We start from the raw sequence: 21,391 nt of genomic DNA on the forward strand, positions 1-21,391 counted from the left end.
GCCAGTTAGGGCGTGAGGGCCCTGTGACCAACCGCTGTGTGCCACACACCCAGTGGAGGGGAGTGCGGCTTGGTGGGGGGTCTGTCACGGTGAGACGGCCCCCTACCGATCGCCTCCGTCCACAGCGGCTGTTGTTGTTGTTTGTATTGTTAAGTTGTGTGTGTCCCTCAGGTGGGCGGAGCCCGTGATCCGTCTCACCTGAGGGTCGTTTGTTTGTCTATATATGTCTTGTCTTTGTACCACTTTACCGCTGGTCATTATATCCTTCATTTGGATCTATGTCATGGGTTTTTCGTTTGCACACTTTCTATTAAACCATCCTTTTTCCCTGAGACTTGGCGTGATCGCTTCCATTTTATTTCGCACTCCCTGCCCACTCCCTGCACAATAATCAATATAATCATCATATATGTCCAGTTTATGTTCGTCCCTCCTCTTCTGCAGAGGTTACACCTGCCCAGGTAATTAAAAGCCTGAATTTTGAACTCTTACTCTTTTAGTCCAATGAATGCAGACTGGTCACAGGTAAGCATAATCATAAATCATAATCATATTATATCTATTGGTGATGTGTAGGTCTACATCATTACAAACAGCTAAGCGAAGGGCTCAGATGTCGAAGGATGTCTGTGAGCACACTGTGTGTTTCGACCCCTTTTACACAAGGCTAGCCTTGTGCATGCGGATTTAAAAAATGAAAGACACAAAACACAGCTACATATAAATTACCATTTTATTGCAATGAGCATTGAATTGGAAAAAATGTTTTAAACAGTGCTGGCTAATTGGTGTCATGTAAACATACTTTATTCACCACCAAAATATCACGCTTCTTTTATCCTTACGTTTTCTTCCTTTGGAAAGTAATTAATAAGCAAATACATTTTATTTATAAAACACATATTTTCCAAAGTGCCATAGAATTGCTTCAAGCAACAGATATCCCGAAACATGCCCACTCTCAGCTGCTCTAACATATTAGGTAATATTAGGTATATTAAATATAATAATATTAAGTCCATCAGTATTGTGTTTATTTGAATATTAAAATGAGTATTAAATACTTAAGTATTGTCACGTTGAGGACCCCGGCCCCTCCCTTTTGGGCGTGTGTTAACGTTGTCCACGTGCTTTGTCTGCGTCTGTGGATCTCCGTGGTTATGGTTATGTCGTGTGATAATCTGTCTCACCTGTGAATCGTCTCGTAATCACATGGGGCTAATGTGGTTTGTCTATTTAATGTGCGTTCGCGCAGTGTCCTGTGCTCGTCGTTGTCTAAGTCTACACATTTCAGTGTGAGTGTTTCACGTTTTCTGTGCGCTACACAGCGCTATACTTGTTAAAATAAAAAGTGACCAGGAGAATTTCCAGCGGACTCGTGTCTCGTCCGTCAGCCGCCTCCCGCGTCACAAGTATTAACAACATTATGTACTCAGAATATAATATTGGTTGCTGATGTATTCACAATATTACAAGGTATATCACAGAAATAGGTTATAAATATGTTTAATGCAAAAGCAGCATAATGTCTTTACTGACCTAATCCATTATAGCATGCTTTAAAGAAGTCATAAAAAAAATCATAAAGTTACATCGGGCTGGGGAACTTCAACTCTACAAAAGGAGTAATGTCTGTACTTATAATGAATGATGATGAATATAATAATGAATGTAAACTTTACAAAAGGAGTGGTCTCTGTACTTATAATGAATGATAATGAATGTAAACTTTACAAAAGTAGTGGTATCTGTACTTATAACCTTGGATTGTCAAGTACACTATCATACAAGGGGCCACTTTTGGGCTCAGTGTGGCAGTGCAGAAAAAAATGATTCGGTCAAAGAGTTTAGCTCAAGAACACACCAAGGACAGCACATACTGAAATACAGTTGCTAAACAAAGTCGATGGCTACATCACTGTTACGTTAATATAAGCTGGTAGCAAGCTTCCTACAATGCATTTAACACATGTATTCAAGTCAAAGGTGGGCCTTTAAGGTACAAGCAATTGCAGTACAAGCATTTTTGCACTGAACTGCACATCTTCCAGCGCTTAAATCAGGCTACTGCTACTTTATACGTTAAAAGCCCCAGGGAACTTCACTATGTGTGTTTTCCTTCTAATTACACAAGGTCTTCCTCTTCTTGGAATACATTCTCCTCTTCTGAAATTAAATTGGTGGTCCTAATGTTGTTCAAAGCTTATGTAAGATTTACCTACACATTAACCTTAACTGGATGGTGATCGGTGCTAAGCTATTTGTATTGGAATTCATCCAGTTTTTAACAATTCATGGATCTGGCAATTGGTTAGGGATTTTACCTGTAATGTTTCCCTTAAATCTTGACCAACAAACCTATTATATTGTTCATAGACAACAAGTCTGAAATTAAAGAAAAATGTATTTGTATTAGAGTGAAAGATATATATTAGTGCTTTATATATTCAACCACCACACTAAGTTATTTTATGTGACGATGACTTTGTCTCTATGTTCTCTGATCAGGGGAGTATCTGTTGTTGAATGTTTTGAATTCAGAGGTTTCTGGTTACTCATTTCATACAGCATAGCGTCACACTTCCTGTCACTGTTGTGGCTCTTCAGGATCTCTCTGCATATCCGTTTCCCAATAAGGTAGATCATCTCAAAGAAGCACATGAGGATGCAGAGTACGGAGGTGACCACCATGAACCACGTGAAGATGTTCTTCTCAGTGGGCCGAGAGACGTAGCAGTCCACCGTGTTAGGACAAGGCTCCAGAAAACACTTGATGAGACGAGGCAAGGTAAACCCGTTATAAATATAATAGAGAAGATAGAGAAACGCTGCGTCAAACCCGGCTTTGAAGAAGAGGCTGATGAGGTAAGTCCACCACAGCCCACCGATCTTCTTCCCTGGCATGGGGTAATCGTGTTGTTGTTTTTTTGTCTTTTCCTCCCTAAGTTTGACGTGAGCCACTACCATGAGAGATGGACAGGTGACAAAAATGAGCTGGAGGGCCCACAGGCGGATGTGGGAAATGGGGAAGATGCTGTCGTAGCAGACGGTGGCGCAGCCCGGCTGGTGTGTGTTGCAGTCCAGGCCTTTGTTTTCATCGTTCCACGCGTTCTGCACCGCCACGACAAACACCAGCAGCCTGAAGATGAACACCATGGACAGCCACATGCGGCCGAACATGGTGGAGTAATTATTCACCCCACTGATGAGGTTCTGAAGTCCCAGCCAGTTCATCCTCAGTCAGAGCCAGTTCTCTAAAACACAAACAGGTACCATAAATACTGAGATACTTACAAACACATACATGCTTGAACGGACCTCCTACAAAAACACTAGGAATAGAGTCTATAGTCAGAAAAACAGGACATCATAGCTTGGGTCAGATAGTCTCCTGACAATTAGTGTCATGAATTTGCACATCTAAATTTAAATTCAAACTGTAATGGGCTTTAGCTATTTCAATTTATGTGATAGTGATTATCTTTTTAATTAGTTACTGAAGAGTTTGTATTAGACCAAAGCGGTTGGGTGAGAGACCCTACCCCAGCAAAATGTTTCCCCATAAAGCTTAACCTGGATTGTGGAGCAGAACTACCCAGCAGAAACAACACCACTATGCGAGTTCACCACAGGTACTACATTTCCCATAATGACCCAGCATTTTTTCCAAATGCCAGAACAAGTTTATTTTTCTTTTAGCAGTTGAATGTGTACATTTATTGCTAACTACATTACATTACACTACTCATAAAAAGTTAGGGTTATTTGTCTTTTGCGTGAAATTGATGCAAAATGTAAAAAATTCACGCTACAGTGATACATCATGAAAGCATTTAGGTAGAAGCTGTTACGGAACAGCTCCGGACCCTTCCCTGTGGGCGTGCCGTTACGTTGTCTGCGTGTCGTTATGTCCATGTTTGTACTTCCATGGGTGTGGGTTGTTTGTGAGCGTGTTCGTTAGTTACACCTGTGCCTTGTCTCGAGGTCACGTGGGTCTGTGTAAATCACCTATTTAATGTGCGTTCGCGCAGTGTCGTGTGCTCGTCTTTGTCTAAAGTTTATGCCTGTGTGAGCAGTGCTTACACTGTCTGTGCTGGGCTTTCTGTTTCGTGTCCTAATAAATTATATGTTCCACTACGATCGTCGTTGTGCCTGCCTCCTCCACAACGCGTCACATAAAGACGAGCCGTAAGATGCCAGGGTACACCTCCACGCGCAAGAAGGGAAAGAAGAAGGCAAAGCGCCGTCACGTCTCTTCCCCTGCACGTCGTCCCGAGGTGCAAGAACCGGAGATGCTGCGGGACCCGGTATGTGCGAGCCTGCTGCGCAAAGCCCAGGCGGCCCAGGATGAGAAAGGAGCGGAATGCTTCCGCCTGGCCGCCGCGAGGTTCTGGAGTGAGAGCCCCTACGCTCCAGCCCTGGCTCTCCCAGAGGAGGAATATGGGGAGCCCCTAGTGGTGGGTGTAGGCGCCATCGCCCTCACCCCTCCCGAACACGAGTCCGGGAGTGAAGACCCCGAAGAGGAGTCGGATGCGCCGCTGTACGTGAGCGTGGGCTCACTCGTCATGACAACCCCCGAGGATGAGTTCGGGAGCGGTGAGTCCGTGGAGGAGGGGAGTGAGGGCGAAGACAGCTGCCCTTCCCCCAAGTCTGCGGCTCCCCAGAAGTCGGACGAGGAAAAGCCTGAGGAAGAAGCGGACAGCCCCATCCCGTCGGTCCACCCGGCGTTCACCGAGTGCTCCGGTGAGAGGGAGGAGGAGGTCAGCCCTCCCCCTTCCGTTTACTCTGCTCCGACGGTGTACTACGGTGAGGGGGGGGAGGAAGCCCGTCCGCCCTCATCCGTCCGTTCGGATTCCAGTACGGAGGACGACGTCAGCCCTCCCCCTTCCATCTACACGGCACCTACCGTGTACTACGGGGAGGAAGACGACGTTAACCGCCCTTCGTCCCTTTGCTCTTCGCCGTCGGAACCGGATTAAGAGAGCGAAGAGGACATGAGCGACGCTCGGTGCTCGGACGGCACCGTGCAGTCCGCAAAGGACTTTCCTCGGGGCACCTCAGAGGGAGGCAGTATGGACTGCTCCCGCTGCTCGATTCAGGAGGAGCCCATGTCGCTTGGCCGGAGCATCTCCGAGAGCGAGGAGGAGATGGAGACGTCAGGGGGCGAGGCGACTGCATCTCCAGGAGCGCGTAGGTGTCCTGGTGTAGCCAGCGGTCCGAGGTGGGTGCACCGAGCGCCCTTGGAGTCGCCGCAGACACCAGCCAGCGCGCGGCAAAAAGTCAGGACTCCAGCCGCGCCCAGAAGGAGGGGCGAAGCTCCCCGAGGGAGACCACCGGGAGCACGGCCAGTGGGAGTCCCGAGCAGAGCAACGCGCACGCGGAGTCGCAACCCTAAGAACGGAGGGACTCCGCCACCGGTACCACCCGCTGCGTCTGCGCCCCCAGGAGGGACCGCGCCTCCGCTTGCACCGTGGCAAGCAGCCGGAGCTACGCCATGGCTGCCAGTCCCTATATGTTTGTCTATCCCCGTGTGTCTCCCTAATCTCCTTTTCCCGTTCGTGCCTCTTGTGTTTCATGTTCCTGTGTACGTGTTTGTGCTTGTGCCCGTGTTTAATGTTTTCTCCCCTGTCTTCCCAGGGAGGGTGTGCTAGGGCTGTTCGCGGCGGTTCCCGCCGTCGGGGGTGACTGCTCTCGGAGGCTCGTGATCCCGGCGGCTCCGGACCTGCCCGTCTGTGTTGGTTCGGGGCTTTCCAGCTGCGCGGGACGCTCCGGGAGTAGCGAGCCCCTGGTGGGGGGTTCTGTTACGGAACAGCTCCGGACCCTTCCCTGTGGGCGTGCCGTTACGTTGTCTGCGTGTCGTTATGTCCATGTTTGTACTTCCGTGGGTGTGGGTTGTCTGTGAGCGTGTTCGTTAGGTTACACCTGTGCCTTGTCTCGAGGTCACGTGGGTCTGTGTAAATCACCTATTTAATGTGCATTCGCGCAGTGTCGTGTGCTCGTCTTTGTCTAAAGTTCATGCCTGTGTGAGCAGTGCTTACACTGTCTGTGCTGGGATTTCTGTTTCGTGTCCTAATAAATTATATGTTCCACTACGATCGTCGTTGTGCCTGCCTCCTCCACAACGCGTCACAGAAGCATGCAATGGTGATTTCCTCATCTCTAACAAGTTATGGAATCAAAAGCCAACAGCGGTATACCAGTTACTAAACCTCAACAAAACATGTCAACGTCTCAATAACGTGTCATGTGCCCTGTGTCGACTTATTGTCCACTGAGTCATGGCATCCCACTGGCATCCCACTCTTATTGATGGCAGCCCTCCGGTCATGGAGGTTCTGGGGTACAGAGTTATGAGCCTCTACACGGCGACTTAGCCGATTCCATAAGTTTTCAATTGGAATCAGGTCTGGAGAAGGTGCCACTCCATTTGAAGTACCCCAGTCTCCAGGAGCCGTTCCCTAATGATGTGGCCTCAATCATCTGGAGCATTGTTAATTGGGCCTGTGTTGTTCATGCAGAGTCACAATGAGTGGATTAATTATGTTATTCAAGTAACACGGGCCTGTCACAAAGTGTAGGGCATTGACTAGACACACCTGCCCACACTGTAACACCATCACCACCACCAAAGGCTCGTCTGGTGACTACAGTGGCTGATGCGTAGTGCTCTCCTTGACGTCTCCAACATTGTTGGTGTCCATCATTTCTGCTCAGTGTGAATCGACTTTCATCAGTGAACAGCACTGAGACCCACTGGTCCCTCGTCCAGCGTAAATGCCCCCAGGCCCATGCAAGACGATGACGCCTGTGCTCGTGTGGTCAGGTGCCCTTGTGACCAACGGGCATCCACTTCTCTGCCTTTCTGTGACTCTTCCAGTCTCTCTGTATCTTTGTTGCAACCTGCTGATGACACTTTAAGCTCAGTGGCCACTTCCGTCTGAGAACATCCTATTTGAAGCCTCGCAATGGAGAGGTACTATTGATCAATAGTTAGGTGTCATCTTGATCTCATGATGTCAAAATGTGAACAGCATGATGAGGAGAACTGTTTAAACACCCATTCTAAACGAAACAGGAAATGTTTGGTTGATTTGTGGATGAAACACCTGTTGTGTATTTTGATGTTAAGCTCCTTGTTAGAGGACTGTAAGTTAGACATGTGCATTCAAATGTTTAGAGAAGGTCACATTAAGTCCACCTGTAAAGGTTAGAGAGCATTTTAGGTTCATCCTGAAATTTCACCTAAATGGCAAATATCCCTAACTTATGATGAATAATGTATAACCATTTAACCTACAAAGCACACAAATTAGACCACCAAAACTACAGGAGTTAGCAAAGGCATTGGTTATATTAGCAGAAATGGGCACTACTAGCTAGACAACACAAGCTTGAAAATTGAGAAGTATAGTCAGCAATTTGTTTATTTTGTAAGCTTGCGTTATCTAGCGTGAACTGACGATGCAAAATACAATCTCATAGCCCACATATAGCTTTATGATTAAAATGAATTATTTCACATGTACATGTTTCAGTATTGTTACAATTATATTTAAATGTGCTTTTTCTCTTCACAAAACTGACAGAGCACGAAACAAGAGTGAGAAGAAAAAGCAGAACAGAGAGAGTGAAAGTGGATGCAGACCAGGTAGTGAGAAACAAGCAACTAAACAGGAAAACGAAGACAAATATAAACCACATAAACCATATCAACCATATAAACCATATCAACCATATAATCCATATCAGTCATATAATCCATATCAGCCATATCAACCACATGCCCCTCTGACTGACTGGGAGGGAGAGGTTGGGAGGATACAGACAGTCTAATGCCCTTGGATTAACATAATTTACCAATAGCATTTAGTGCAATACATGTTGAACATATGTTCGTGTATTCTCAATTAAAATAAAAAAGGACTAAAATGTCATCACATCTCTTATTTTAATCCTTGTTCCTTAGAAGTCATATCAGTTAGCATTCAATCAAACTTAATTATCTATTCTTATTGTGCTTACAATTACTTTTGAGAATCATGATCTAGTGATGTTTCTGGATGATGGCAGTCCCTAACCATTCATTACAGATTCATTTGAAGGCAGATTTGATACAGGAAACCTCTTATTATTCAGGGATTCTTAGCATGAACAGAAGAACAGAAAAACCTTTAATATGTTTAACATCTTCAATGTTTGGTGCCTTCAGTGTATATATATATATACATACATATATATATACATATATATAAATATGATATATATATATATATATCATATTTACTAATAATGTTATCATTCAGCTCTTTTCCAAACTGAAAATAAACTTTGAGAAGTCCAATAAAATACCTGATACACAAACTCACAGGACCTGTAACCCCCCCCCCCCCCCCCCACCCCACCCTCCACCCCAAACACATCAAACACTTACTACAACTCAATAAAACTCACATTCTCTCTGCTACTGTTACAAAGAAAAAGCTTACCATGCCACAAACCAAGAACAACGCTCGCGTTACAGCAGCACAGAGGCTAAATCCACAGAGAAATGCAGCCAAACCTGATCTTAGACTGAAAATGAATGATACGTCTTTGAAAAAAGCAAAAAGCAAAAACTAAACCGGCAGAACAAGTTCAGGTGTGGCAACATCTGACAGGCTGTGATGTCATTTAGTCCATAATGAGGAACTGAGAAGGCAAGTCTGTGTAAACTATGTTTATGTGGGAAATGCAGAGTGTGTGAGGAAAATACACCTTTAAAAAACCAGCATATGCCACTGTGTGTGAGGCTAGATCCTGTGGTAGTGGGCAGTCAGTGGTTGTGTCTGTTTTACATAGTGAGTAATGGAAACTGATAATCCATCAGTGACCGTAGAACCTTGATGCATAGATTGTGGTGCCTTCTTGTCAACATGTATTAGTAAAACTGAAACCATGTAAAACTGAAAATGAAACTATGTAAAGGCTAAACCAAACAAATTACATACCAAAAAGATAAAAGAACAGTAGTTATTTATTTCAGTACAGATTTGTCTATATTACAACAATGGCTACAGCTTTGTATATTATAGTTGCTGTAACAATTTGGTGCAATTGATATTTTAAGGTTCAGATTAAATGTTAATCTCTCATTTTAGAAATTATTTTTTAAATTTGAAATCTCCCATTATTGGACATTGAACACACACACACACACACACACACACACATAGGTAAAGGTTAGTACAAAATGAGCCTGCTTCTATTTAGGTTTTGTAAAGACTACTAAAAGAATGTAGCATGCTTAAGCAGAGGACATATTTCAGAATATATATTCTTAATTATAAGTACGTGAGCAACTCAAACTGAAAATGTTACAGAACATTACAGTAATAATACAGTGACTGTAATTTTTTTTATAGTTTTAAAAATATATAATTATTCTAGATATGTTTCACTTACCAACTATATGACCTGTTACTGCTGCTGCACACAGATTCAAAAACTGAAACTATTCAATAGTCATGGATGGGTATTGCTAATTAAGCCTAAGGAAGAGATAATAAGCCTTGATAAGGATCAGTATGTAAGATTTAGTGGCATCTAGTGGTGAGGTTGCAGACTGCAACCACTAGAATACCCGGTCCCTCACCCCATCTGTCCATGTATGTACTAGACTCTATGGTGGCTCTCAGTTGCCAAGCTACTTCCAAAATGATGTCTTCATCTACGACTGTGAGTAACCATGTCAAGTGATGATAGATATTTAGAAATTGTATGTAGTTATTTAGTCAGCAAAGCCAGGTGTTAGCTGCCATGTAAGATAACTAACTAATATTCAGAACAGCACCCCCCGACCATCTAACAGATCTACTCAATCCAGTCTGCCCCCCCCCCCCAGTTCACATGTAGCTGTAGAACCTCCAGTGTGTTAACTGCACATGGGTAAAAAGCTGAGGACAAATTTCGATTGAGGTGAAAATCACAATTGAGAAATAAGACACATTTACATGATAACACAAGGTAACATTAGTGGAGTAACGCTGAAAAAGCTGTTTCTCTGTGTTTAGTATGACTGCAACACAGAATTAGCTGTGTGTCATTTATTTCACCTGTTTACAGAGACAAGGACCAGAAGAAGGAGATGTTGGTTAGAGACCTGAGGTCCAATGTTTTTTACATTACATTTTTTTGGTAATAGCTTTCAGTAGCTGTAGGCTAAGTCTAGCACTTCAATATAACATGGCAAATGTATTCTCTGTAGAAACATACTGATGATACAGGCCAGACTGTTTGAAGAGGACATATTAACTACATAGAAATGAACAGCACATTCTAAGCTAATGAAAAACACTGATTTGTAGTTACAAGTGATGATACAACAGTGGTGGACGAAGTACACCAATTATGTACTTGAGTAAAAGTACAGTTACCTTGCATTGAATATTACTCAAGTAAAAGTAAAAGTATTCACCTCAATTTTTTACTTGAGTAGAAGTACAAAAGTATCTGCCTTCAAAAATACTTAAGTATTAAAAGTAAAAGTAAAAACCTTTTTTTTCTTAGCGTCACATCAAAACCCCTAGGCCTACTCGACCAAAAGGTGAACAGGAAACAGTGCCTTACATTTGCCTAGCAAACACAAAATACACAAAACTAGCCTATATTATCCTCACAACATTCATCTCCAAACTTTATCCATATTAATAATTCACACTAGAAAGGTAGATAAGTGGACAAACAGTTTAATATGAAAACATAATTCACCACCAAACAGAACAATAATTTCGAACCGGCCACTTCAGTCCTAGCTTGGGGGACTTTTTCTGAGGTTCTACGTTGTCCACCACATGGTGGGACAGGGAAGCTAGAAGCTCTAGAACTAGAACTGTGTGCAGCCCAACCAACTGAACTCATAATATTAAACTTGGCCGAATAATTAATATAATAATAATCAGAGTTTCCAACTCTCACGCAATGAGCGTGAGACACACACGCATTGACTGTCTTTACCAGAGACCGTTTTCACTCGCACTACACTTCACATACATCCGATTTCTCACACTGAAAAAATCTAGTTTATTTACCTCTGATCTACATCTATGATTCAATGAGTTACTAGTTCGCTGTGGCGCCAACCACTGGCGATCGATCGCGACATAATACTTAATTTGTGTCCAACAATTTACACTCGCCGTCACCCCCGCCAACATTTTACACACATGCCGCCGCCCCGCCCCCCAACCCTGATAATAATAATTTTAATAATAATTTTAATAATTTACTTGCCTTCGCCTCCCTCATATGAATGAATTGGCTTGGCCAAATTCGCGTGTATGTGTCCCCGGCTTTAACGTTTGATGTGGGAGTCTCCTGTGTTAAACTGGCGCTTAGCATCTCCACAGATTGCAATTCGGATACTAGCACATTGCTTTGGATAAAAGCATCTGTTAAATGTAGTGTACTTCAATGTGATATAATTAACCGGGGTATATAAACCTACTAATCTAATGGTGAACTTACTTCGATGTGTTTTTTCAAGTTTGACAGCAAGTTCATAAATGATGACAGCGATGTGTTCTTCAGAATGCAGAGGAGGAATACGAATAATTATTCTTTTCGAGGAATACAAACACTTCGGCTAAATAAGGCCAGGGGTGTTGGGGGAAGACATCTGTTGCAGCCATGTCAGATCCTCAGCCATTTAGCGTACAAATCTTAATCTCTTACTGAGCGCTGATTGGTTATAGTCTGTGACATGGTACACTTTTACCTTTTGGTATTTTATTAAACGTTGATTTAAAAATGAAAAAGGAACGAGATATTTCTGTAAATGTAACGAAGTGAAAAGTACAAATTTTCGCTTTGAAATGTAGTGAAGTAAAAGTATAAAGTCTTACCAAATAAAAGTACTTGAGTAAAGTACAGATACATGGAAATGTTACTTAAGTACAGTAACGAATTACATTTACTTAGTTACTGTCCACCACTGTGATACAATCACTGCAACATATGGTTTTGTATACTGTATTATTTTTCTGATGATAGATCCTCCTCTCTGGAAGAGATCTCCAGTTCCTGGTGCCTCACTAGAGTCACAAAAATAATCAAGGACCCCCGTCCCGATCAACGTTTGTTCAACCTCCTGCCCTCTGGCAGTAAGCACACCCCTGTTATGAGCCAGACCAACAGGCTCAAGAACATTTTCTTACCCCTGGGACATCAGAACATTAAAACTTCAAAGAAACACAAGTCTGTGTAGTGGGCCAGTAATTACTGGAAAGGTTTACAAAAAGGATTCATGTGCTTCGTCTTTTTCGGTCCTGTAATTTTGTTTGCAAAAAACAAAAAAATAATAACATGAACACCACAGTTCCCACGCTTGCCGGTAGATGGAGCCATTGTTTGAGCTGTATGTTACGACGATGCTGTAATTATACATTTTTTAAACGAATACTGAAAGTTGGGCCTTGGTCCATTTTTTGTCTGCTTACGTCCATATAATCTCTGAACCATTGTCTCTTGGCATTCACTGTAACTAACATATAACGTTGTTAGACAAAACTGTGGAACTCTAGCTAAATCTTTATGTGGATGAACATGACATAAATGACAGAGATCATAGGTGCTTTAAAGTTTGACCACGGAGGAACTGTGATGGTTGCTGCCCCTCACCCCTGCCTCTCACCCTGCCCCTCACCCCTGCCTCTCACCCCTGCCCCTCACCCTGCACCTCACCCTGCCTCTCACCCCTCCCTCTCACCCTGCCCCTCACTCCTGCCTCTCACCCCTCCCTCTCACCCTGCCCCTCACCCCTGCCTCTCACCCCTGCCCCTCACCCTGCCTCTCACCCTGCACCTCACCCTGCCTCTCACCCTGCCCCTCACCCCTCCCTCTCACCCCTGCCTCTCACCCCTCCCTCTCACCCCTGCCTCTCACCCCTCCCTCTCACCCTGCCCCTCACAGCTGTCAGGAACCATGTCGAAGGCCCGAGGCGGCACAGCAGCAGATAACGGTGCCGGACAGTAACAGCGCAGCGCGGCGGTGTCGACGTGCGTCTCCTCTGTGTACGTAGCCGCAGGTGTCCGTGTTAACGGCCACATCTATCGGGGGAACATTAGATTCATATCAGACCGTAACCGTAACCTGGGTAAGCGAGAGCCCCGTCGAGGGGGTAAAGCTAACGCGACTATGGCGAGTAGTGCAGTCCCGGTACGGGCTAGTCGGCTGAGACGGCCTCGGTTATCACACACCAGTCCGGGACACCGTTAGCCGAGTGGCTAATTACCGTTAATAACGGGAGTGTGTCCGTGTTATTACCGTTAATAACGGGAGTGTGTCCGTGTTATTACCGTTAATAACGGGAGTGTGGCTAATACTGCGTGTGGTGTTGTGTAAAGGTGGCTAAGCTAACTGAGCTCATGTTGGTGTTGTGTAAAGGTGGCTAAGCTAACTGAGCTATCGTTGGTGTTGTGTAAAGGTGGCTAAGCTAACTGAGCTTATGTTGGTGTTGTGTAAAGGTGGCTAAGCTAACTGAGCTCTCGTTGGTGTTGTGTAAAGGTGGCTAAGCTAACTGAGCTCTCGTTGGTGTTGTGTAAAGGTAGCTAAGCTAATTGAGCTCTCGTTGTTGTTGTGTAAAGGTGGCTAAGCTAACTGAGCTCTCGTTGGTGTTGTGTAAAGGTGGCTAAGCTAACTGAGCTCTCGTTGGTGTTGTGTAAAGGTGGCTAAGCTAACTGAGCTCATGTTGGTGTTGTGTAAAGGTGGCTAAGCTAACTGAGCTCTCGTTGGTGTTGTGTAAAGGTGGCTAAGCTAACTGAGCTCATGTTGGTGTTGTGTAAAGGTGGCTAAGCTAACTGAGCTCATGTTGGTGTTGTGTAAAGGTGGCTAAGCTAACTGAGCTCACGTTGGTGTTGTGTAAAGGTGGCTAAGCTAACTGAGCTCTCATTGGTGTTGTGTAAAGGTGGCTATGCTAACTGAGCTCATGTTGGTGTTGTGTAAAGGTGGCTAAGCTAACTGAGCTCATGTTGGTGTTGTGTAAAGGTGGCTAAGCTAACTGAGCTCTCGTTGGTGTTGTGTAAAGGTGGTTAAGCTAACTGAGCTCTCGTTAGTGTTGTGTAAAGGTGGCTAAGCTAATTGAGCTCTCGTTGGTGTTGTGTAAAGGTGGCTAAGCTAACTGAGCTCTCGTTGGTGTTGTGTAAAGTTGGCTAAGCTAACTGAGCTCTCGTTGGTGTTGTGTAAAGGTGGCTAAGCTAACTGAGCTCTCGTTGGTGTTGTGTAAAGGTGGCTAAGCTAACTGAGCTCTCGTTGGTGTTGTGTAAAGGTGGCTAAGCTAACTGAGCTCTCGTTGGTGTTGTGTAAAGGTGGCTAAGCTAACTGAGCTATCGTTGGTGTTGTGTAAAGGTAGCTAAGCTAACTGAGCTCTCGTTGGTGTTGTGTAAAGTTGGCTAAGCTAACTGAGCTCTCGTTGGTGTTGTGTAAAGGTGGCTAAGCTAACTGAGCTCTCGTTGGTGTTGTGTAAAGGTGGCTAAGCTAACTGAGCTCTCGTTGGTGTTGTGTAAAGGTGGCTAAGCTAACTGAGCTATCGTTGGTGTTGTGTAAAGGTAGCTAAGCTAACTGAGCTCTCGTTGGTGTTGTGTAAAGGTGGCTAAGCTAACTGAGCTCTTGTTGGTGTTGTGTAAAGGTGGCTAAGCTAACTGAGCTCTCGTTGGTGTTGTGTAAAGGTGGCTAAGCTAACTGAGCTCTCGTTGGTGTTGTGTAAAGGTGGCTAAGCTAACTGAGCTCTCATTAGTGTTGTGTAAAGGTGGCTAAGCTAACGGGCCGCCTGTTTTCCCCTCAGGTGCCGAGCAGAGACGGTGCCGGATGGTGAGGATAGAATGCGGAGTTCTCGACTCTTCTTTACAAGCACTGAAAGTAGGTGCAACATGTAGCTAGCTATGGTCCCGAAACTATGAGTTCAATTAAATATCTTGACATTTAGATCTGTAACTAAATATGTGTAGGTAGTTGTCAGTGAAGATCAGTACCAGTACAATGCTCTGACCCAAAAGTGATGCTAGAGTTTATTCATAACTGTGATTACATAAGATGTATAGTGGATTTCAATTGGAGCTTATTTTAGCATTAAAAGAGCTTGGACCTGCTTGGAATATACATGTTGTACTATCTTTGGGTCCCTAATCTACATTTCTTTTCTGCTGTCTGTTGAAACGTAGGCTGCACATTTATGGCGTTTGTGAACGTGAGTGGAGGCTTCTGCCAGGCACAGCACCTGGTCATTGTGGACAAGTGAAAAGGTGGCTTGCCACATGAAGATTACACCCCAGCACTGCTATCTTACATTTCGAACTTTGGGGGGAGGCTGTATTTGCCCAAAGTTCAAGTGTATGAGTCAGTTTGAGCCAACTCTTCCCCCCCCCCCCCCTCTTTGAGCGCCAACAGTTTATCATTCTTCTCCTGAATGGGGTAACTAGATAATTGATGGGTATAAGTAAATGTAGTCCCTTTTTTCTTATTAGCTTTTTAATACAGGAGTAGTGAATCGTTCCTTATCGATTTTTGCATTTTAAGTATAAATTGGTGGTTTTCCCAAGACTCCATACATTTTTTGGTACACCTTGGAAGATTTTTTTAAAGCTCCTTCCACGTGTCAAGATGAACCGTCCTGCACCTGTTGAAATCACCTATGAGTGCATGAGGTTCCTGATTACACACAACCCCACCAACTCACAGCTGATCAAGTTCACAGAGGTAAGGCATATCCACACCACTTTGGGTCATGCCAAGTCTGCAGTACAGGTTGAATGAGGGCGGCTCAATCCTTTATCTGTACTTTCCAGGAGCTGAAAACGTTTGGGGTGCAGACACTGGTTAGGGTGTGTGAAGCCACCTATGACAAGGCACCAGTGGAAAATGAAGGAATTGAAGTTTTGGTAAGAAAACGTGCACATGTGGTGATGTTGGCATAAGAAGGTCACATATTGTTGAATAATAAATGTCACGTTTGTTTAATATGGGAAGTTCTTCAATAAATCTGTTGTCATTTTTCTGTAAGGATTGGCCTTTTGGTGATGGCTGCTCCCCTCCTGATCAAATTGTGGATGACTGGCTGAACTTACTGAGAAGTAAATTTAAAGATGAACCAGGTTGTTGCATAGCAGTTCATTGTGTTGCAGGACTGGGTCGGTAAGTACTTCCAAAATACTGTCCAGTTGCTAACAAATGTGTGAGGACCAATTGCAGGAAGAGTGACTTGGCGTTTGTTCTGTGTTTAAACATAAGTGTATCTCCTGCTGTAAACAAGAATTCATGGTCCATCTAGCTTTGTTACAAAGGACACCAGAAATTTAATACATGGCAATCATTAAATGTTAATTAAATATCTGATTATAAATAATGATGTAGTAAATGTACTAATGTACTTCATATGTATATGTTCCTGTTTCTGTGCAGAGCTCCTGTGTTGGTGGCCATAGCCTTGATTGAGTGTGGGATGATGTATGAAGATGCAGTTCAGTGTATTCGTCAGTAAGTCATATCGTACTAAACTGTGCTGAGACTGACGGTAATAGTGTCGGCCAGAGCTGGTTTTCCTCTTTTACCTGAATCAGCTTTTGTGAGCCTGTAATCTTCTGTTGTTTCCTTGTAGAAAGAGGCGTGGGGCCTTCAACTCCAAACAGCTTACGTACCTTGAGAAATACAAGCCCAAGATGCGCCTGCGTTTCAGAGATGCCAACGGTCAAAACTGCTGCATGCAGTAGACAGACAGCTGGCCAAAGCAGAGCTCCACCTTGTTGTTGTTGTTGTTGTTGTTTTTCTGAGATCGTGCCACACAAACTAGTCACTATTCTTCCTACCAGCATCTGCACCTCCCTCCACTGTTGATGGAATGGTTACTGAATCATAACCATATTACCAATCATGTGGACGTAGAGAAACCCTCATTTTAAACTTAAAAACTTATTTAGTACAGCAGGAGCTTTAACCTGTGTCTGGAACAAATGGCCCCAAAAAAAATAGCAGTTCAAAGTTGGCAATTTGTGGTCCGATGCCATGATGTGTGTGTGTGAGTGTGTGTGTGTGTGTGTGTGTGTGTGTGTGTGTGTGTGTGTGTGTGTGCTCCGTGCGTCCTGCCATGATGTGTGTGTGTGTCTGTGTGTGTGTGTGTGTGTGTGTGTGGGCTCCGTGCGTCCTGCCATGATGTGTGTGTGTGTGTGCTCCGTGTGTCCTGCTCATGGGTGAGGAGTGGCACTCCACAGTAGCTGTCTGTCTAGTGCAGTGAGGGAACCTTACATATCACACTTCAGCACAGACGTGTATGTTTTGAGGAACGGTTAAGTGATTGGATTCAGTCCAATATCGTCCTGATAAACATGCTGACTGATAAGTGACCAAATTGAAATAAAGATATAAATGATCAGGTTGTCCTTTCTGTCTATGTAGTCTGTGTGCATGATGTAATTCTAAAATGTTAAGAATGGGTTTCCATTAGAAATTCATTTTAGAAAAAAAAAAACTTAAATTTTTTTTTTCAAAAGGTACAACTTTTTTGAACAAATTATAAAATGTTTTTACACTTGTGTGTGTATAAATGTAGGACTTCTGATGGGCATCTTTTCCAAAACACACTGCTTCTATGGAAACTTCTACAATTTATTGTTTATAAAATTATTTAATTATAATGTTTTCGTTCTTTTTAAACTCAATATATACACTAGTGTGTCCATGAAAAATGACTAATTATCTCTTCCTTCATACCTAGTCATTTGCTGACCACTGACGGCAATTGTCTGGATATTATTGTGTAGCATGATCAATCCTGCAGTGATATGTAACATAAACAGTTCTGAAGGAATCTCATGGCCATGCAACTACACACCATCACTGTGTTTTGTGTCCTGCCACCCCAAACTATCAATATCAGTCAGCAGTAGTGAGATACACCTATAAAATATACTCATCATGAGCTAGGTGTAACTGGGTGCTACAAACATTTTTATATTAAAAGGATGTATATTGTCATGAAGTTCTTAAACGTTCCCTGTTTCGACCAATAACCTCTTGGTAGTGGTTTCTTATCTCGACCACAAGACGGTGCAGTTCATTAGAAGTGATTTCTGCTGTTGCCACCGCTCAAACGTGCGCACATGACTGGACCGGGCTGTTCCGACCTGCATGACCCACTTCGTTGTCCTACCACGTCCACAGGAATAAACCAGGGAATCTAAACCACGCGTCTAGGAAATAATAATAATAATACTTTCTAATTCAGTTTCAAACCCGATCTGTCTACTAGCCAGGCGGACTGGAAGCTCTCGAGTGTCCTGCTCGACACCATCACTTTGGTTAAGATGATGCCGGTAAGTTTGCTGCTTGTTTCTCAGCTGCCAGATCTGAGAGGAGAAAGACGGTTCAGACTGTCCATGTTGGGTCCGTTCAGTGTTTCCGTTCCGTGGTTGTGAAGATCTGAGATGGTTTTGGTAAGGTGCAGCAGCGGGATTAATGTACGTTTAGATGTTTTGATCTGGTTTATACGAACATTAAACACCCACTCTGTAGGTCACCTTCACTCTGCAGAAATAGGTGAGCGGTTCGGGAGAACGACAGCAATATGTTATAAATAAGGTTTCCTGAGAGATTTCAATAACCTCTACGTTAGAATGTAAATTATTAAAACCGTATTTGCAAACATGGTACAAACTGTTCGCTACCTTCAGAGTTTAGAGATCCGGATCTGTCGGCTCTCTCAGCCTCATGTGTATAATGTTTAAATATTGACTGCTGGACTTTTGTGTAGGCCGAACCCACGAAAAACTACTAATAAAGTATACAATATGAGCTGGAAATGAACATTTCAATCGAAACTTGGACACAGCTGTAGATGAAGACACTGCCCACTTTCTTTCATTGACTATTTTGACTTTCACTGGAAAGACGCATATGAGAGATTTGTTCCTGTCTGGTTATTCCCGCACATTTCAAACGTCCAATGCTGAAGCCAAAATGAAGAACCCTTCAGGAACAGCTTGAACCTGCCGCTATGGACCTCTGTGCACTGGTCCATCTGACAGGACCCACATTTCCTCAGAATGACCAGAACCTCTATGTTTTGTTCTCCAGTGTTTAATCCAGTCGTAGCGGTAAAGTTGGTGTGACTACAGTATAGTTCAGCAACAAGAAATACTGCTGCTGCCGTTTCTTCATGCGCCTTTTCAAACTTTTCATAGATGATTATTTATTTATTTTTGTAGAATAGCCATTACTCAGATTTATTACATGGACAAACTTTCCCCACGACAGCACATACCACCGGAGAGAGTGTGAGACACCAACAGACTGTTGAACATTTCTTTATTCCTCTTTTTTTAGACTCAAAACAGAAATTTTATTAATCAATTGTGTATTGTTATGGCCATCGCGTTTTAAGCACCTTAAAGATGCTAGATATTACTAGATATTTTTTTTACTGGAAGCCCATCTGCTTAAAGTATTGTCTTTTATTTCAAACTGTCATTGCAGCCCTGGACAGGAACTTAACCTGGTGTAGAAATCAAACAAGACATACTTTAACAAACCTGTGTGTCCTGTTTTTACATGCTGGCTACATTCTTTCTCATTTGTTATGGTGATGCTGCTTCAGAGTCTGAGAGCTGGGATGGATTAATTATTGTTGTAAATTACATAATGGATTATCCTGGATTCTACACAGGGGTGTCGTCTCTGCGCTTTGGGAGGGAATGAGTCTGAATTCCTGAGTACCTGCACAATGTTGCTTTTCAACACTTCTTTTAAACATTTAATTTTGCTGCAATACTTTGTCCCTGCTGTAGTCTTACTGACAAGATGGATTATGAATGAGATTAAGATGAGATTATCATGTCCAGTAATCTGAGTTCTTTAATAAGATAAAATGAACAACCCCAACCTGCTTGTTAGGGTGGCAATTGAGATTTTGCACAAGGCAGGTGAGCACAGGACCTCCTGGTGGAGGTGACTGTGTGTTCCTGTGTAATTACAAAATGTAAATAAATCAATCAATATTCATTTTGCTTCACTGGAATCATGGTGAAAGCCTTATTCATTTGCATTTCTCTTCTCAAAATGAAATAATAAAGCTTTAAATCTATCCCACCTACGTGGGTACCTGCTTCTTGTTTGTATGTGAAAGCATGTGTGTGTCGTATCATTCCGTGATTCTTTACGAAGTCATGTGTGTGTCGTATCATTCCTTGATTCTTTACGAAGTCATGTGTGTGTCGTATCATTCCGTGATTCTTTACGAAGTCATGTGCATGTGCATGCAATGATCCTTTGTAGAAAATGTGTTGTATTATGCAGAGGTATTTACAAATAATCATGTGTTTTCTTTCATTCAGTGATGCTTCACAGTACCAACACAACATATTGCTATATTGCAGCATTCTCCAATATTTCAGTATAACACACAAGACCCTTGGCCTGCTGTTGTGGTTTATTTATGTCTCATTGGCATGGTTACTTTTGGTGTGGCTATCAATATTTCAGTGGATTGTAGGAAACCATTAGCCTGGTGTGGTTATGGATTTTTGACTCTAGTATGAATGAGCTCATTTGTGTTTTATACATATTTGAGTTTTTCACAAAGTACTTTGATGTCCCCCATTGTTGGATAAATACATTTTAGGCTTGGTGCACAGACTCTCCCTGCTCTCTCTCTCTGCTCTCTCTCATTCTGGTCTCTCTCTTCTTTCTCTCTGCTCTCTCTCTTCTCTCTCTCTGGTCTCTTTACTCTCTCTGGTCTCTTTCTTCTCTCTTCTCTCTCTCTGATCTCTCTCTCTGCTCTCTCTTCTCTCTCTACTCTCTCTCTCTCTCTCTCTCTGGTCTCTCTCTGGTCTCTCTCCTCTCTCTCTCTTCTCTCTCTCTCTTTCTCTCTCTCTCTCTCTCTCTCTGCTCTCTCTCTGCTCTCTCTCTGGTTTCTACACCCTGGCCCTGCCTCTAAGCCTGCATTGAGAAGACCTCCGACATTTCCGTTTGATTCTTTCTCAAATAGCAAATTTATGCATTTACTCAAGAGAAAAAAAAAACAAACCAAACATCTAACTTTTAAAATCTGTTTTGTCATTCTTTACTCATGTCTTCATACTTAAAACAATGAATCATTTACTGGGAGGATTTATTAAACACTAAAATCTTCAGGAAATTAACTCATACACCCTTCTGGGCTGCCAGACTCAAACTACCAAAATGGCTGAAATTCAGACTCACTCTGCCTTTGTTTGCCCTGCTGCTCTGAGGTGTCAGCCTGCAGAAAGAGAGACTGTCACACACATTAAGACCTCTGAAGATGGAGGACACTGTTACTGCTGCGTAGCACACCTAACCTACGCCAGCCCCAACACATCAGTGCAGTGGTGGAGGGGGAAACACGTGTTTGCGT

The 21,391-nt window shown here is 43.2% G+C and overlaps 3 protein-coding genes across 5 annotated transcripts in view; 2 read left to right on the top strand and 1 right to left on the bottom strand.

The window, feature by feature from the left end:
- Positions 1-741: 741 nt before the first annotated feature.
- On the bottom strand, positions 742-9,475 carry LOC143495163 (gap junction beta-7 protein-like). Of its 2 annotated transcripts, none has more exons than XM_076992457.1 (2): positions 9,442-9,475; positions 742-3,254 (listed from the first exon to the last, which is right to left on the bottom strand). In XM_076992457.1, exon 2 carries the CDS (start codon positions 3,232-3,234, stop codon positions 2,470-2,472), a length of 765 nt encoding a protein of 254 aa, XP_076848572.1. In that variant the 5' UTR covers positions 3,235-3,254; positions 9,442-9,475; the 3' UTR covers positions 742-2,469. The 2 variants fall into 2 exon arrangements, with proteins under 2 accessions (XP_076848572.1, XP_076848571.1); XM_076992456.1 differs by lacking the exon at positions 9,442-9,475 and adding an exon at positions 8,487-8,690.
- Positions 9,476-12,855: 3,380 nt separating this feature from the next.
- LOC143495161 (protein tyrosine phosphatase type IVA 2-like) lies at positions 12,856-17,393 on the top strand. Of its 2 annotated transcripts, none has more exons than XM_076992454.1 (7): positions 12,856-13,129; positions 14,816-14,889; positions 15,192-15,726; positions 15,816-15,908; positions 16,031-16,161; positions 16,429-16,503; positions 16,625-17,393. In XM_076992454.1, exons 3-7 carry the CDS (start codon positions 15,631-15,633, stop codon positions 16,734-16,736), a joined length of 507 nt encoding a protein of 168 aa, XP_076848569.1. In that variant the 5' UTR covers positions 12,856-13,129; positions 14,816-14,889; positions 15,192-15,630; the 3' UTR covers positions 16,737-17,393. The 2 variants fall into 2 exon arrangements, with proteins under 2 accessions (XP_076848569.1, XP_076848568.1); XM_076992453.1 differs by having other exon boundaries at positions 12,856-13,046.
- A 720-nt stretch (positions 17,394-18,113) lies between these two features.
- Positions 18,114-21,391, top strand: part of LOC143495135 (apoptosis-stimulating of p53 protein 1-like) — a 35,037-nt gene continuing 31,759 nt past the window's right edge. Inside the window, exon 1 of the mRNA XM_076992417.1 lies at positions 18,114-18,335. Within this exon, the coding sequence (XP_076848532.1) occupies positions 18,327-18,335 (9 nt within the window). The 5' untranslated portion in view covers positions 18,114-18,326. The remainder of the gene's footprint in view (positions 18,336-21,391) is intronic.

This window comes from Brachyhypopomus gauderio, unplaced genomic scaffold, assembly GCF_052324685.1.
Source record: "Brachyhypopomus gauderio isolate BG-103 unplaced genomic scaffold, BGAUD_0.2 sc93, whole genome shotgun sequence".
Classification (NCBI taxonomy): domain Eukaryota; kingdom Metazoa; phylum Chordata; class Actinopteri; order Gymnotiformes; family Hypopomidae; genus Brachyhypopomus; species Brachyhypopomus gauderio.